The sequence below is a fragment of the Babylonia areolata genome, chromosome 6 (genome assembly GCF_041734735.1).
Source record: "Babylonia areolata isolate BAREFJ2019XMU chromosome 6, ASM4173473v1, whole genome shotgun sequence".
NCBI classification, from domain to species: Eukaryota; Metazoa; Mollusca; class Gastropoda; order Neogastropoda; family Buccinidae; genus Babylonia; species Babylonia areolata.
The window spans coordinates 24,899,537-24,917,265 of record NC_134881.1 but is presented as its reverse complement, the minus strand read 5'-3'; the positions used below and the strand labels follow the sequence as shown (position 1 = coordinate 24,917,265).

At 43.3% G+C, this 17,729-nt stretch overlaps 1 protein-coding gene across 4 annotated transcripts in view; it reads right to left on the bottom strand.

Annotated features, from left to right (window-relative positions):
- Positions 1 to 17,729, bottom strand: part of LOC143282859 (uncharacterized) — a 67,864-nt gene that overhangs the window by 29,781 nt on the left and 20,354 nt on the right. For 2 of the 4 annotated variants that reach the window (XM_076588711.1, XM_076588712.1), the window contains exon 1: positions 1,723 to 17,723. The exons of 1 other annotated variant lie outside the window; for it this stretch is intronic. In XM_076588711.1, the coding sequence (XP_076444826.1) occupies positions 1,723 to 17,658 (15,936 nt within the window). In that variant the 5' untranslated portion in view covers positions 17,659 to 17,723. Of the gene's footprint in view, positions 1 to 1,722; positions 17,724 to 17,729 lie in introns of those variants that run through there. One more of the 4 variants, XM_076588713.1, reaches the window with a different exon arrangement.

Sequence of the window (17,729 nt, the reverse complement as noted above, 5' to 3'; positions counted from 1 at the left end):
GTGCTAGGACAGCACATTAAGCATAAGATATATATCTATATATCACTATAGAAATTACGCATATATATGTATATAATATATATCACATGCAAAAACATGACCACACATACACACACACTACTGAATTACTGAAGTGCTGCAGGAGTATTAGAGATGATGTCAAAATAGTTTTAAGTATGTTCACAGAGTCCAAGCTATAATCCCCAACCCAAAACTTGAACCAAGCTATAATCAACTGTACTGGCACTATTAATCTGTCAGCAAAGCATAATAGCTACCTTCTGTTGTCAAAACATCGTAATACTTGCAGCTAATTTGTAAATTCATATGGAGGTTGGTGGATGTATGGGGAGAGGGGAGGGATGGGTTGGGAGAGGCTGGTGACTCTGGGAACAACTGCAACTTGTCCAAACTTCCTTCCTCAAAGTACATTTTAGGGAGTTAACTTGTTAACCACCATTTTCCTTACAGAAAACAAACAGTAATGCAAAGACAACTGTGATTTTGCTCAAAGTAATGCTGTGATTTCACTCAAACGTCCTTCCTTATTCAGTTATTACATATTCCATCACCCAATGTTTCAGAAAAAACAACTAGAGCTTGACAGGAAAACTTTATAAGTTTTCTTTTAATATAACATCATTCCTGTCTAATGATTAAGTAATCAAAAAAATAAGAAATATCTGACAAAACAAACATTTCGATATCAGATCTAGTGCATCAGCTAAAGATGTGAGTGCAAAGATAAGCATACCCCAACCAGCTCAGCCCTTCCTCCACATACTACTGATGACCCATTCTGGAGATAACGATCACTCAGCAATGATTTTTTCCACTGCTTTCAAAGTTACTTGCAAGTCTAAACAATCTGAACTACTTTTATGTTTGTAGTTCAAAACAGACAAACAAAAGAAGATGAAAATATAGGTAATCTTAACTATTTATCACAAATATCTATTTTAAAATATTCCTGAAACAATAATTTCATTGCATAATATTTACTATAACAAAAAAGGATTCAAGGCACACTGTGTCATGATGGCTGGTAAGGTGTCTCTAGAGACAAGCTACAAGTGTTTCACCACTACCTCTAATTATCTATGGACAGTCATAAGCAGCAGTCAACAAATTGCTCTAACTTGTTGCCAAGCAAAATCTTTCAACACAGAGTTCCAACAGTCTGCATTGAACTGATCAATCAGATGCTTGATCCGAATTCTTTCACTACAGATCCAGTTTCCAATCTGATCTGCCAGCTCTGCTTTGCCACTTGTGTGCCCAACTCAAGATAAAATATCATGACAACAAAACAAAGCAAATGGTAACTGTGCTTGACAACTACACCTGCAGGCAGAGTCTTGTAGTTAATTTTTACCTGAACACAGCAGATGGCATTTGAGAATCAACAATCCGATTAGAATAATGAAATAGCATGCAAACATGCAGAAAATGAGGAAACAATACAATGAAGCTGCAACTGTTCTTAGACCAAACAACCATGATTCAATCAACTCTTCAGCAGTAATCAAAACAGTAATCATGAAACTGAGAAATTTTAAAGATAAAACCCAACATAATCATGGTTGGTTTGTCCCGCATTCAAAACAAACAAACAAGTGGGATGATCATGAAGTGTTAGCAGTACAGAACTTGGCAAGTCTGTTAGCATACAAAATTCAGATCAATGATACAGCAGAGTACAGGGTCCCGCGATGATCTTACATGACTTTCTCTTTCCGTCAACTGCTGTTTCAGCTGACCTAGGGCGACATCGGAAGAATTTCTGTCTGGATAGTCTGTTGATGCTGTCTGGCTGCTGCTGATCGGTGACTGGATGTTGAAGTTTCCCTCAAAGGCTGGCAGTGTTGGAGTGTTTTGTGTTGGTGTTGAAAATGATGCACCTTGTGTTGGGGTTTGGACTGGTGTAAAATATTCTGTGATGGATGTGCTGTTGTTAAATGCATCTTGTGGAGTGGTCTGTGATAGTGCTTGTGTCCCTCTTGAATGCAGCTCTTCTCTTGCATCACTGAGCTGTTGTGACAAGTCAGATATTTCTTGCTTGCTCTTTTCCAGCTGTTTGGTCAAAGACATCACTTTGGCATCCTTCTTTTTGATAGCTTTCTGCAGTTCTGTTACCTTTGTGCCTAGTGTTTGCATGTCGCTGATGTCAGTATTTTGTGGACTGGTCTCCTCTGGGGACATACTTTGAGGAGCTGCTGACTGTGACATTCTTTGTCTTTCTGATGATGTGTTTCTTTCCCTGTTAACTGCAGCAAGCTCCTGTTGTAAATTTGTGTTGTGTTCTTGTAGTTCTGATTTGATGGTGTTGAGCATAGACATTTCTTCTTTGAGCATCTGTACTTCACTTTCAGCAATGGTCAACTGTTTTTCTGACTTTTCCCTTAGCTGATGTTCCAGGGCATTTATACTGTCTTCAAGTTGTTGACTGTGCTTTTGGTAATGCTGGACCTGCTCTGTTGAATCTGCAAGTTGCTGCTGTACTGTCACAATAGTATCCTTCAACTGCTGTTCAGTTTCTTGATGATGTCTGATCTGCTCCTCTGAGTTGGTCAATTGCTGCTGAAGCGTCTTGACAGTGTCTGCCATGTGACTGTGCTGTAGGTCATGAGCTGCAAGGTCTGCTAGCTGTTGCTGAGCTGCCATCAACTGCATTTCCAGGTTCTGCTTCATCTCCGTCTCTTGCCTGTGTTGATCTGATAATGCTGCCAGCAGCTGTTCAAGGCTGGAAATCTGACACTGATCCTGCTGAGACTGTGCACCTAGTCTGTCAACAGTGCAGGTCAGCTCTTCATTGGCCATTGTCAGAGCAGACATTTGTTTCTGCAGTTCTGATAGTTGGCTGGCACTGGCTTCCAGATTTTCTTTAAGATGCACATTTTCTTGAACAGAGATTGCTAAATCAGCCTGAGTGCTTTCTGCTAATTGTGTTTTTGTCCACAGCTCACTTTTCAGGTTTGACAACATCTGTTCCACTTGTAAGAAGTCTTCGTTTCTTGATGCTGTGTTCTGTTCCAACATGCTGACTTGGTCTTCAAGAAGAAAAATCCTCTCCCCTTTGTTGTGCAGCTCCTGGGACAAGGATGCCAACTGTGACTGGTACTGTGCACTTTCTTCTCTGGCCCTGGCCTCCGCTTCATGCCCTAAGCTGACAGCATCATGTAGGGACCCTGTTTCACTCTGAAGACTTTGCACTTCTGATTGCAGATAAGCCACTGTTTCTGTCAAAGACACACATTTTTCCTCTGTGGAGGCTTCAGATGAGTCTTTTTCTCGCAAGAGTTTCAAAAGCTTTTCTGCTCTGCTCTGCTGATAATCCACATCCTTCTCCATGGCAGAAACTTGTTTTTCTGCCAGTTCTTTGTCATGCACTGCTTTTCTGACTGCTTCTTCCAGTGTTGCAAGACTATCTGCCATCTTGTTCATTTCTTCTGCCATTGCAGACTTACGGGTCACAAGGGTATTATTTTCTTGGCGAATTTCTGCTGCATGCTCTTCCAGTTGTTGACACTGATCTGAAAGGTCTTTGTGAAGACGCTGGTAGTAGCTGTCAGCCTCTGCAAGATCTTGGCGAACTTCATCAAGACGGTTTTCCAAGATCTCTTTTTCCTTTTCTGACATCTCAAGTTTTGATGTTACTGAGGCTAAACGTTCTGAGGAGATCTCTAACTCTGCCAGCAGCTCTCTAATTCTAGATTCCCCTTCAGCTTGCATTCCTTCCTGTTGCAAACCTGGAGAGCTCTGTGCTTGTTCTGCCCTAGCATGATGTTCCTCTGTAGTGATGTGCTGCTGTGTTTGAAGACGCTGCTTGAGATCAAGATTTTCAGTCTGAATCTGTTGAAGGGCTTGCTGGGCATCATTCAACTGTTCCTGGAGCTCTGACTCCTGAAGCAGGTCATGGCTGGATACCCTGATCTCTGGCACAACCTGAGGCTGGTTAACCTCAGCTTCTTGATCTAGTACTGGAGTTTGCAGCTTTTCTTCCAACACCTGCTTTTCTGTTTGTAAGTAGTGAATAAAGTTTTCAGCCTTTGCTAGATGGCCCCGCAAGTTGTCTCTCTCCCACTGCATGTCTTGAAGGTGTTGCTGAGTTTCACTAAGATGGCTGCCAATAGAAGCTCGCTCCGTGATCAATTGGTGTAATATGGCTTTAGTGTCATTGATGTTGACCAGAAACTGAGTTCTGGGGCGCTGATAGACCATGGCTTGAATATCCAGCAGGTCCTCCTCCAGCAGGTCTCTGTCTCTATCCATTCTTTGTAAGCGTGCCTCACACTCCTCAAGGTCCTGCTCCAGCACATCATTCCTCTCTTCTGCTCTTTGCAAGGAATCCTCAACATCTCTCAAACACATTTCAAGCCTGTCCCGGTCTCTCATCACCTCTTGTAGTTCAAAGGCACCAGCACTGTTAACAGATGTATTAGGAGTGGCTTGGGGTGTTTCAGGTGTCTCGCTCAAGTTGGTCATTGAAGCCTTTGGTGTTGAAGGAACAGACACAGAAGCTACTTGTTCTGTGCCTTTCAGCTTTTTGGTCAAAACCAGGATCTTGGCATCTTTCTTCTTCAACTGCTTCTTGGTAGAATCCAATTCATTCTGGACAGTTAACAGCTGCTGTTGCAGATTCGAATGTCCAACATGGCGTCCCGGTCGGGGATCTGAACCGTCTGAGGCAGGACATTTTGAAGTCAGATCACCAGAAACTGAGGCAATCATGGGTTCTTCAACAATCTCTGAAAATTGCTCCTCATTTAAAGATGTAGAAATGGTGTCGGTGCTGCTCATGAGATGTTGGGAACCGAACAAGGAAGAGTCTGTTTCTGACAAACTACCACCATCAACATGAATTCTGGACTTTTCTTTTAGCTGCCTGTTAACAACCACAAGCCTTGCCTCCTTCTTCTTTACAGCCTTCTGCAGATCAGAAACCTGAGCATTTAAGGAAGAATTTTCAGATGCCAAGGTCTCCACCTTTGATGCCAGTGCTGAAGCAGATGACTGACTATCGTCTTTCTCTTTAATCATGCTTTTCATAACAGCTTCCATCACCTGGTTCTGTTGATCCTTTTCAGCAATTGTTGCTTTCAGCTGTTCCACCTCTTCAGTCTTCTGCTGCACAGTGTTTTCTAGATCACAACATCTGGCAGCTAGAGCTTCCATGCGCTCACTTCTATCCTGTCTCTCCACCTCAAGCATTTCTATTTTCTTCTCCAGAGAGTCCTTTTGAGCTTCAAGGTTTCTGACTTGGGACAGGAGCCTCTGGTTTTCTCTTTCTTTCACACCTGGATCTTCTTGGGGAGTTGCCTGATGTTCCTGACTGTTCTGACTTTTTGTGTTGACTTCATGTTGTAAAAATGTTACTGTGTCTTGAAGTTGAGCACAGTACTTTGTGTAATCTTCCAACTGTTGGGAAAGGACAGACCGCTCGTTCTCAAGGTGTTCTGTCAGCTGTCTTACTCGTTCCTGCTCATCTAACAGTTCTTGTTGAGTGTGGTCCAACTCTTCTGAAATACACTTCAACTCAGTGGTTTTCTCTTCCAGACTTTTCTCCAAGGCAATCTTGTCATCCATTAAGTGATGGGAGTCATCCTCTTGACCATGGGATTTCTGCCGCAACTCAGAGATTTCCCGGTCTTTCCTGGACACCACATCTTTCCACTGAAACTCTGCATCATAGAACTTGGTCTGAAGCTGCACAATCTCCCCATCCTTCTCACTGCATAGCTCCTTCATCATGTCCCGCTCAATGGTCAGGTACTGCTTCTCTTTCAGGAGTTGTTGCAGATGATCACTCAGTCCCTCTGTCCCTGGTCCCTCTACAGACATATGACTACTATCCAAATTAGAGTTCATATCAACTAATGATGTTGATAACACCTCTGCTGTAGATCTGGTCTTCTCCTTCATCACTTGAACAGGTTCTGAATCATCTGCAGATCTGGATAAGTCTGGAGGTTCAGCGGTAACTTCTTTGGACTTCACTGACTGCATCTGCTTCTCTCTGACTGCTATTTTCTTCTGTTTCAGGTTCATTCCTTGAATGATCTTTTCTTTCTTTTTCAAGGCTGCCTCAAGACTTGCCTTTTCAGCTTGGGAGGCCTTCAGTTGCTCTTGCATTTCTTGTAAGGAAGATGAAAGATGAAGGCACTCCTGGTGAGCTGTTTTCAGCTGTTCTTCAAGCTCAGCAGTCTGGACTGTTGTCTCTTCTGGTTGCACAGATGTTTCTTGATGAACCGATGACTGGGAAGCCGCCTGGGTCTGTGGCCCGTCTTGAAAAGCCCCAGCTTGGACCTGGCCATCCATACATGGTTTCAACACCCTTATCTCTGAACTTTTCACCTCATATTCCAAGTTCTGAGTCTTAACACCCCCACTCTGTTCCTCCCTTACATAAACAACACCCATCACACTGATCTGGTCTCTTAATGAGTCATTTTCTACTGTCTTTTCTAAAATCAGTTCATCTTTAGATTCAAGATCACCTTTCAATGCATTTACCTTTTCATGGGCTGACTGCAAGCAAGATTCGAGTTCCGTCTTTGTCCTACTCAAACTCATGGCCTGAGCAGTCATTTCTTCTAAACTGGATGTTTTCTCTTCCAGAATCTGTTCCAAATCTGATATGTGTCCTCTGGAATCTGTTAATTGACAAGCTAGCTCATTAACTTCTACTGCAAAAGCATCAGACTGTTTTCTAGATTCCTGCAATTCACTTCTTAGACTTTCTAGATCTTCTTCAAGACGCGCAGTCTTGTTAATCATGATATTACAATGTTTTATCTCTTGTTCTTGATGTGCAGTCATGTCCTTGTATGTGCACAGTTCTGCTTCTAATGTCTGAATCTGAAGAGTCAGGTCCTTGGAATCAGCCTGCGTGCTCTCAAGTTGGGATTCTGCATGTGCCAGGTTCTCCTTAACCTCTTCAAGTTTCTTCTTCCATTCCTGTTGCTCTGTTTCTAGAGACTGCATGAGGTCTTCTTGTTCATGGGAATGGGCAGTGACACGCTGCAGCTGAGACCGAGTGTCCATCAGCTCATCTTCTAGCTGGTCTCTCTCCATGTTGAGGTCATGTACATTCTGCAAATTTTCTTCCAGTTTGTTCTTCACATCTTGCAGTTCATCAGTTTTCTCCTCTGCTGTGACACTGAGCCTGAGTGAATCTTCTTGGACTCTTGACAGTTTCTGGAACAAACTCTGCAGTTCATTTTCTTTCATCAAAACTTCTTCATTCTTCTGCTGAAGTTCCATTTCCATGTCCTGGACCGCACTTCTTGCTTCAGCTAACAATGAATCTGTGTGTCTGAGTGAAGATGACAGTTCTTGTAATTCTGACTGTTTGACACTAACACTTTCAGCAAGCTCACCCTTCTCTTTCTGACTGTTCTTCAACATGTGTGATGTTTTAACACAGGCTGCATTCAGTGCTGTCTGATTTTCCTGACACTGGAGCAACTCATCTTGGACTATTTCCCACTGAGTTTTCAGCAACTGCAATTCTTCAGCTCTGGCAAGATTTGTTTCTGGATCCTCAGAACAACTCTGCATTTCTGCCACCTCTCTGCTAGGAGAGGCAGATCTCAATGTTTCTGCTTGCTGGTTGTCTAAAGCCCCTTGGAGTTCCATCTTCTGTTGATCAAGGACAGCTTTTTCCTGGAGAAACTGCATCCTGTCAATTGCAGCTGTCTCTGCCTGTGCTTGAAGATCAGCTATTTCTTCTTCAAGGTTTTTAATTTGTTGCAGATGAAAGGCTCTTTCCTGCTCCATATTAACCTGGAAGGCCACAAGTCTGTTAGAGAGTTGTTCATTCTCTTTGTGCAGCTGCTGTTGTTCATCTTGCATGGATGACAAGGAAGACTGGAACTGCTGGATTTCTGCTTCAAAGTCCTGTTTCACTTTCTCCATGTTATCAAGATGATTCTCTTTTTCTGCGATGAGACCCTTCATTTCATCCAGTTCCTGGCTGAGGTTGAGAATTTCTCCCTGAAGTGCAGCACAGACAGACTGGGTTTCTCCCAGCAGTCCATCTGTTGTGGCTTTGGCTTCAGCTGTGTCTTCTAAGAGCTTCAGCAGCTTCACATTCTCCTTTTCCAAGAACAGTTTATCTTGAACAACTTTGTACACACTGTCTGACAGTTGTGACAGTTTCACTGAATTTTCTGCCTGGAGTTGTTCCAGAGATCCTTTCAAATCATTTCCTTTTGCCCGTTCATCCAATGCAGGACTTGGCCAAGGGTCTGTCACTTCCGTTTCCAGTTCCACCTGGCTTTCACACCTACTGTTTGCAACACTGATGAGCTCTCCAACACTGTTTCCAAATGAATTCAAAGCACTGATGCTCTCTGAAAGAAGTGATTCCATTTTGGATACTTTGACATCTCCATCACTCAGTGCTTTCTTGTACAGCTTGGATAGGTACTTGCTCTCATGATCAGAGGCAAGGTATTGATCTTGAACAGCTTCAAACTCTTCCATCAGAATTTCCAACTGAGACTCTCTTTCCAGAGCAAGGAAGGTCTTGTCCATCATCTCACTCTGTGCTGCCTGTAAATTCTGCTGCATGGCATGGTACTCTTTCTCTCGGTCGTCTCGTTGTTTCTGTACATTTTCCAACTGCTGAAAGAGATTGTCATGGTCTGCTGACTTTGCTTGTAAGGATATCTGGAGGTCTTCACATTGTGTCAGCAGTGATGTTCTCTCTGCCTGTAGTTCCTGCATGCTGAAAGCATTAGTCTGTTCTCTTTGGATATCCTCTTGCTTTTTCTTCAGCTCCTCAGTCAGTCCTTGGACTTGCTGCTTCAGGACATTGTTTGACTCTTTGTGTTCTGCTACCTCCTGGAGCAAAGTATTCTTCTCTTCCATCAGCACTGTAGTCTGCTCTGTCAGAGCTCTGATATCACACTGAAGAGCACTACAATCTGCAATTAACAATGCAAGCTGCTGTTCAAAGTCAGAGGTTGAGTCTGAACACCTGTCAACACGTGCCATGATTGTTTCCATCTTCTCCGTGATCATACATGCTTTGTCATCTGCTGACTTGAACTGAGCAAGAATTTCTGTTTGCGCTTTCACCAGATCTTCTGCAACATCTTTACTTTGAGCAGTGTGTTGTTTTTGTTCACCAACTATCTGAGAAATCTCATTAAGGGAGGACTTCACAGAACTGTAAGTGGCTGTAGCAGCAGAGATCTGTTCACACAGCAATTCTCTTTCTGTTCTGACAGCAGCAATCTGGAGAGACAGCTCACCCATGTCTGTGACCTGTAGCATGGAGGAATGATCTAAATGACTGATGCTCAGCTGCAGGGATTTCAATGTCTTCTTGCTGGTTTCAAGCTCCTTATTCAGGTCTGACAAGTCTGCATCTATGCCTTTCTTACTCTGAAGATGTTCCATATCACTCTTCAGTTTTTGCAGTATTTGCCTGGACTTTTCCTTTTCCAGTTTTGAAGTTTCAATATCAGCAAGCAGCTTTTCAATGTCAGACTTGCTGGACGAAGTTGTTGCCTGAACATTCTTCATGGTATTTTTTACCTCATCCACTTCAAATCTGGCAGAGTTGATTCTGGTGCTGATGCCATCTTCTACCACCTTCTTCTCTTCTTTCATTCTCTGAAACCGGCCGCGAACTGCCTGGATTGAGTTCTTGAGTTCCCTCATTTCTTTTTGTGTCTTTCCTGCCTTGGTTCTTTCCTCAAATAATGCTGTGTTCACTCTTTCCAAATTTGATGTTAGTGTTTGGTCATTCATTTGTTTTTCGTCTTTCAGTCTATCTGCAGTTTCTTGCAAGTATTTCACTTTCATTTGTAGTTCTTCCACTGTCTTTGAAGTGTTGCTGTTCTCCTTCTGTGCTGTGTCCAGTTGATCTCTCACTTGTTGAAGTTCTGCTCCTTTCCGAGTCAGTTCTGCAATGGCCTCCCCCAACTCTCCCTGTACTGCTTCCACATGATCATGACCAGACTTAAGCTGGCTGTCCATTTCCGTAATTCTCTCCTGCTGTCTGGTGCACATCTCTTCCAACTTGGTCACCTGTTCCTGAAGAACAGTTGCTTCTCTGGTGGCTACTTGGAGATCATCCTTCATTTGACTGTTTTCTGAAGTGAGTGAATCCTGAGAATCCACAGAGTGCTGGAGCCGTGACTTGAGGTTCTCAATATTTATCTCCATTTCTTCCAGCTTGGCCTTCATTTCAAGACGTTCTTGACTCAGCTGTTCAGTTAATTTTTGCAAGGCAGTATCTTTATTGTCAACAATTTCTTGCTGTCTGGTTTGCATTTCTGAGTTACTTTCCTGAAGCCTCTTGAGTTCATCTTCTAACTTTTGAATGGAAGCATCTTTAGTAGCATTTAAGTTCTGCAACTGTTCAACCTCATCTGTCAAACTGTGGATCTTTGTTTCTTGAGCTTCCTTTACTTCAAGCCACTGTTTCACTTCACAAGATAACTTCTGGATGGTGGAATCACTATCATCAGCACTTTGGTGCAGAAGCTCAAGTTCATCAGACATTCTTTGGACAGTGGTATCTTTCTCATGGCAATTTGTTTCCAGCTGTTTTAAGTCACTATACAGCTTGTCCTTGTCATGGAAAGCTTCCTGCAGCTGGTCATCTTTTTCAGTCAGTTGAAATTCTGCAGCACTCAGCTTGTCTGTCACACTTGACAAGTCAGCTTGGACTTCTGACAATGATGCTTGCAGCTCTTGTATCTCTGAGGCAGATTTTGCCTGTTGTACTGACATATCTTTTATCAGCTCTTCTTCCTTTGAACTGAGAACAATCTTTAATTCATCTGCAGTCATTTCCAGTCTTCTGACTTGTATCTCAAGCTCTGTCTTTTCAGCTTCAAGTCGTTCGCACTTCTTGTTTTCATTGTGGAGAAGCGTCTGGTTGAGATGCAGGTTTGCTTGGGTTGTTTCAAACTGCATCTGAAGTGCTGCATGTTCTGACTGGACCTGTTCTAATTTTACACCAGCAACTGCAATGGTTGAATGAAGGTCTTGTTTGTCTCCTTCTAATCTCTGCACCTCATCTTGTAGAGACTGATTCAGCTTCTCCTGATCTTCAAGTTGCTGTCTGACTGTCTCTAGCTCTTGGTTCTGTTTCTGTGACAATTCTGACAAAGACTGAATCTGCTCTTGAATTAGAGTCACCTCACAGGACTTGGCTCCTAATGCAGACGACAGTTCCTCCTTGCTGGTGGTGATTTCCTGCAGGTGCTGCTTGGTGTCCAGCAAGGCTGATGAGATCTCTGCCATTTCAGCACACTGTTTGCGCAGTTCTTCAGTCCTGGCCTCACCTTCTACCAACTGAGTCTTCAGCTTGGAAATTTCACACTCAAAGTCTTCATTGGATTTCTGGAGCTGTTCTGCTGATCTGACTTTCACCTCCAACTCTTCCCTCAGTTTGTGCAAGTCTGCTTTAAGGTCCTGGATTGCTTGGTCTTTTGCCAAAGAAATTTGCTCCAGATTCTTTGAAAGCTGCACTGTTTCTGATGATGACCTTTGGAACTCTTCTGTAACTTTGTCTTTCTCTACAGAAAGTTTCTGTAGTTCACTGGAAGTTTTGTTTATTTCTGTTTTGGCTGCACTGAGTTCCGAAGAGACTTGATCAAGAGCATCTTCTAATAATTTCATTTTCTCACGTAACTCATCCCTCTCAACTGCCTGTTGTTGTTGTTCCATGGTCAAAACATGTATTGTAGATTCTTTTACTGTTGATTCCTTCTTCAGGCTGGTAAGCTCCTCCAATGCTTCCTTGTAGCTTTCTTTTAGTTCCTGCAGCTGTGCTTCTTTTTCTTCACATGCTTTTATCAATACTGATGAAGATTCTTCTGTTTTCTCCAACTGTTCAGATAAGCTGGTAATGATGATTTCTTTGGATTCCAGGAGGGCTTCCTGAAATGAAATGAGGTCTTGTAACTTCTTCTCTTTCTTCAGTAGTACAGAAAGGCTGCTCCGGTTGGAGTCCAAACTAGTCTGCAGTTCATCCAAACTTCCTTCCAAAATGAGAGCTTGTTCTTCCCTGTGTAGGACTTTATTTTGGAGTTCTTGTACTTGTGTCAAATATTCTTTCTTTTCCTCTTGAAGATGTGTACTTTCAGTCCGGGCACCTGCCAGATCCATCTCCAAACTCTTTATCAATTCTTGCATGGACATCATCTTGGAACCTCTGTCTTCCTTTTCAGACTGCAACTGTGAAATGAAAGATGTCTTCTCACATATTTCAGCACTCAGATGAGTGATCCTGTCAGCCAGCAGTGCTTCCTTCTCTGTCATTTCAGAAGTCAAGTGGTCAATCTGGTCATCCTTTGCTACCATATCTGTCTTCAGTGAATCAACTGTACTAGCATTCTCTGCTAGTTCAGTTTTCAAATTTGTCAACTGCTGGGACAGAGATGCAATCTGATCATTCTGAGCCTTTGACTGAAGCTCAAATGACACTGTTTTTTCTTTCAAGCCAGCAATCTCTTCCAGAAAAGCTGTGATTTGCTCCTGCTTCTCTTCAATCAATGATACCTTCTGAGTCACTTCCAACTGTGCATCCACAAGCATTTCTTCCACTGAATGCAGCCTGGTCTCCTGCTCCAGAATCTCTTGGTTCTTTGCTGCCAGTTCATCCTTTAAACGGCTGCTTTGGTCAGTTAGCTGTGCTATCTCTGCAGCAGTCACAGTCTTGGTTTCTTCAGAATGACGCTGTGCATCTGCAAGCAATGAAACTTTCTGGTCCAATTCTGCTTCAAGGCTTTGAACTTTTTGTTCCTTTTCTTCCACACTGCCAACCAGGTCTTGATTCGCCAGGGTCCTTGAATTTAATTCATCCTGCAGAGACAATAAATGCTGAGATTTTTCTTCAAGGCTTTTTTCTAATGATTCAAACTCAGTGGTTTGGGCAATGAATTTTTCTTCCAGTGTGTTGTGCTGCTCAGACAGACTGACAAAATCAGCAACTTTCTGGTCAAATTGCATACACTTATCTCTCAGCATTTCTGACAGCTGTGCATTGGTGTGTTGAGCTTCTTCCATCTTCTCCTCTACCAGTCTGATGCTGTGCAAACAGCTGGTCTCTCTTTCAGCAAGTGATGCTTTCAGCTGGTCAATGTACTGCTGACTATCTCTGTCTTTGGTGCTGAGAACTTCTTCCTTATCTGATGCAGATTTCAACTGTTCTGACAATGAAGCAATGGTAGTGTCTTTCTCCATTGTTAGTCTTTCCATTTCAGCAATTTTTTTTTTCAGAGAAACTTCAAGCGATCTGAGCTGGCTGGCCTGCTGAAGCTGGGCAGTCAATTGTGAAGAAAGGGATTCAGTTTCCATTCTGGTAGAGGTCAGCTGATCACTGAGCATGTCCAGGCTTGTCATCGCAGTCTGCAGTTGAAGGTCTTTTTCTTCTGATGTTTGCTGCAATAAAGAATCCAGTCTGTTCTTGTCATCAGACGTCTGCTGAAGAGCAGACTGAAGTCTTTCAACATCCTGCTGGAGACTTTCTTTTCCTTCCCTTTCCTTGTCAAAATCAGCTGCTGTTTCAGACAGTTGCAAAGAAAGGGAATCAAGCTGAGATTTCAAACTAATCACTGTTGCTTGTGTTTCATGCAGAGCTTCAGCTGTTGCAGACAAGTTATTTTGTGTGTCCTGAAGTTGACAGTCAGCTGCTTTTCTAAATTCTTGAAGCTGCTGTTCAAGTTGTTCCTGGTCCAGGTCCTTTTTCCTGAGGTTTTCTTCAAGTCTCTGTACAGTGTGAAGTCTGTCCTGATTTTCTGCTTTCATCTGCTCCATCTCATTTTGGGCATCAGCTAACTGCACAGCCAGACCTTTGGACTGTTCCTGGTGGATCTGGCTCTCCTCAGTGATGTTTGTAAGTTTCTGTGTAGTCTCTTCAAGATCGCCTTTCACAGTCAGCAGTTCTGTCCAGTAGCTCTGCTTCTCATCTGTCAAAGCTGCCACAATGTCTTGTTGCGTCTTCAAGTCACTGGTAAGAGTTTCCACAAGACAGGTGGATTCTTCAAGTTTCTTGATCTTTTCCTGAAGACTATCTTTAGCAGTGGACAACTCTTCAGACAGCTGGTCTTTTTCTGACTGCAGTCTTTCTGCTGAGCTTGTCAAGGCTTGCACAGACTGGGTCAGTTTACTCTGCTCAATTTGTGATGTGTCCACTTCACCGGAAAGCAGAGTTAACTGCCTGGTCAAAGAATCTTTTTCCTCTGTAAAGATTTGCACTGAGGTGGTCAAACCGGTGACTTGCTGCAACAAGGCGTCTTTTTCTGTCTGCAATACTTCAGCTGAAGCATTCACATGAGCCACCTGGTCACTCAAAGACACCTTTTCTTTCTGGAGGTTTTCAACTAATAAGTTCAGGTCAGTCACTTGCACCACCAAGGAATCTTTCTCATCTTGTAAAGTATCAACTGAAGTTGTCATGGCAGATATCTGGTTCAGAAGCGACAGTTTGGTTTCTTCTGATGTTGACTGCAGCTCTGCTGACTGTTGGGTCAGTGAAACCCTTTCCACTTCAACAGCATTAAGCTGCATTTTGAGCTGACTCAGCTGCTCAGTTGTACTCATTTCTTGAGCCCTTATTTCTTTCACTTCCTCTTGGGCTTTGGAAAGCTCTGTACTGAGGACAGCTTTCTCCCTGCTAAGAACATCTTCTCTGGACTGAGAATCTAACAGCTGTGTTAAAACAGATTTTCGGTCCGTTTCACTGATTTCAAACTGCCTTTGAAGATCTGATAACTGTTGGCAGGTTTCTGACAACTGATGCTCAAGAGCTGCTTTCCTTGCTTCTAGATCACCCATTTCTGATTTCAACCCAGAAAGTTCCTCTTGAGCAGCTTTCTTCTCCTCAGTTGACTGGTCATGCAATTCATCAAGGTTGTGTCTGTATTCTGCTCCTTGCTTGACAGCTTCGTCCAGGGAGGACTGCAAATGTTGAATTTGAATCTGTGCTTCTTGTAGCTGAATGGAATTTGAAGCTGAAGTATCTGTGGCATTTTTCAAAGACAACTGAAGATGTCTGTTTTCCATGCCCATTTTGGAAAGCTGACTGTGAATACTGTTGTTCTCAGTGTTCAGTTCTTCCAGCTTGACACCCATCTGCATCACCTGCACCTGAAGGTTGTTGATGGTGTCCTGATCAGCATCCACTTGCATCTGCAAACCATCACATCTGTTTTCTGCAGCAGATAGCTGCTGCTGACTGGACTTTAGATCCTTTAATGCTTCTTCTAGCTTAGTTTCAATACAACCATGGTCTTGCTTCCACTGGTCTATTTCTGTTTGTAAAGCACCACATCTAGATTGTGCAACTTGCAGCTGTACTTCAACAGTGGAAAATGCAGAGTTCTGTTCTTGGTAATCTGCTCTGGAGTTAGTAAGTTCCAGTTCAGTTGTCTGGCACCTTTCTGTCAAAACCTTAATCTGTGCCTCCATGTCTGCTTTCTCTTCAGAAGCAGTCTCAAGGGCCTTGCTCTGCTGCGTTTCCATTTCGGAGATTCGCATCTCCAATGATGCCTTCTCTGCCAGCAAGGAATCCTTGACCTCTGTCACCCTTGTCAGCTGGTCATCTTTGTCCGTGCACACAGACTGGATCTGAGAGAGTTCCTGCTCCAAACAATTAAGTTGTTCCCTGGTGTTGTGCATCTGTTCCTGCATACCAGACACATTCAGCAAGGTTTGGTTCAGATGTTTCACAGCCTCCTGATGCTCTTCCTCCTTGGCCAGGGTCACAGCTTGCAGGTCTTTCACTTGATTTTGAAGTTCCTTCTCTTTGTCTCTGCCAGTATCTTCTTCTTGTTGCAACTGACACTGAAGCTCATCAATCCTGGAATGTAGCTGTTTTTCCCTTGCTTTGGCAGAATCAATCTGTGACTGCAGATCTGTTTCCAGGCTGTTTAATGTGATCTGGAATTCAGCCTCCTTGGACTGAGCATCATCCTCTACTGATTTCAGGTCATTTTTGAGGGTCTTGATTGCTGACTGATGTTCTGCCTCTCTCTGTCTCGACTCTGCTTGTAGAGTAGAAAGTTCGCCCTGCAGTTCCTGTTCTTTGGCTCTGGCAGCTTCTGCTTGGGTCCTGGCTTCACTCTGAACAGCTGACAAAGTGGACTGGAACTGTTCCTCAGTAACTCTGGTCATGTCTTCCTGGGAGGTCATATGTTGTTGCAAGGAAACTTTGATGGCTTTCAATTCCTGGATTTCTGTTTCTTTGTCTTTGGTGATTCCCTCTTGGGTCAGGAGCTGGGAATGAAGCACGTCCACAGTTCCTTGCAGCTCAGAGCAACCAGCTTTCTCGTCAGCAAGTGCCTGCTCCAGAGATGAGATGGTGTTTCTGTCACCTGTCCTCTCTTGCATCAGCTGATCAATCTGCTGGTCCTTGTCTTTTAAAGCATGCTGCACTGACTCCACTGCTGTCTGCAAAGAGCTGCACTTTTGTGACCAAGCCAGTTTCTCATCTTCCAGATCTCCTGTCAGTCTGGAAATTGTTTCATTTTTCCCTTTGACTTCTTCCATCAGGGACACAATCTGGCTTTGCAGGGAACTGTTTTCTGAGGAAGACAAAGATTTCTGGTTTGAGAGTTCACAGGACAGACTGGACACCTGTTCTTCCAAATCTGCCAGTTTAACAGAAAACATTTCTCTTTCACTCTTGAGTGTTTGCTCAACATCACAAAGTTTCATCTTCATGCTGTCCATAACACAATGCACAACACTGGTTAAATCACACAAGGATGGATTGCTGAAAGTAGCGGCACCGGCGGGAAGAAACTGCCGGTGAGTTTGAAGTATCTCAACAAGTTCTGTACAACGTGCAGACACATCTGCAGAGGTCTGGTCTGACTGTTGCTGCAGTGAGGCCAGGGAGGAGGAGGCATGCTGCAGATCGCTATGACACTGCTGCAGCTCTTGCTGCACACTCTCATGCTGATTAACAAGGCACACGTGACTAGTTTCCAGGGCTGCATGCTTGGCAAGCAAGTCTTCTTTCTCACTTAAGGCACTGTGAAGCTGGGACTGAAAAGATGACATCTCTTCAGCCTGCTTTGAAACTTCTGTTGTATGCTTTTCTAACATGCTGTCTTTGTCAAGCAAGGCACTTTCTAACTGAGATCGCAAAGAGAAAACACGCTCTTCACACTCTGCTTTCAGCTGATCCTTCTCAGAGGACAGGGCACAGATTTGCGTTTGCAAAGAACTGATCTCGGCATCATGCTCAGACTGCTGCTTCATTGTTAGTTCATGCAGATTATCTTTTTCCTGAACAACACTTTCTAAGCTGGACTTTATACTGGAAACCTCAGCAGTTTGTTTCTCAGCCTCTACTTCCAGATCATGCACCCGTGCTCTGTAGCTCTCAATTTCAGTTTCCATATCTGACACAAGCTTGCCATGCATTTCTTTAGCACTGTTTAAAGCTTCTGTAAGGGACAAAACCTCTTCATGCTTCTGTTCTACAGATAAGTGCAAACTAGCTGTAGCTTCCTGTTCATGCAGTGTCTCAGATACTTTCTGATCATATGATGACTGCAAGGCAGTGAGTTTTTCAGACAAAGACTGACACTCTGCACACTTAGAATCATGCAAAATCTGCAAAGAATTGATAGAATCCTTCAGTGAGAGTTTGTCAGATTCGAGAAGAGAGACAGTTTGTTGCATGGCATCAAGAGACAGAGATAACTGTGTTTTTTCCTGTAAGAGAACTTCATTACACTCAGACAACGTCCTCA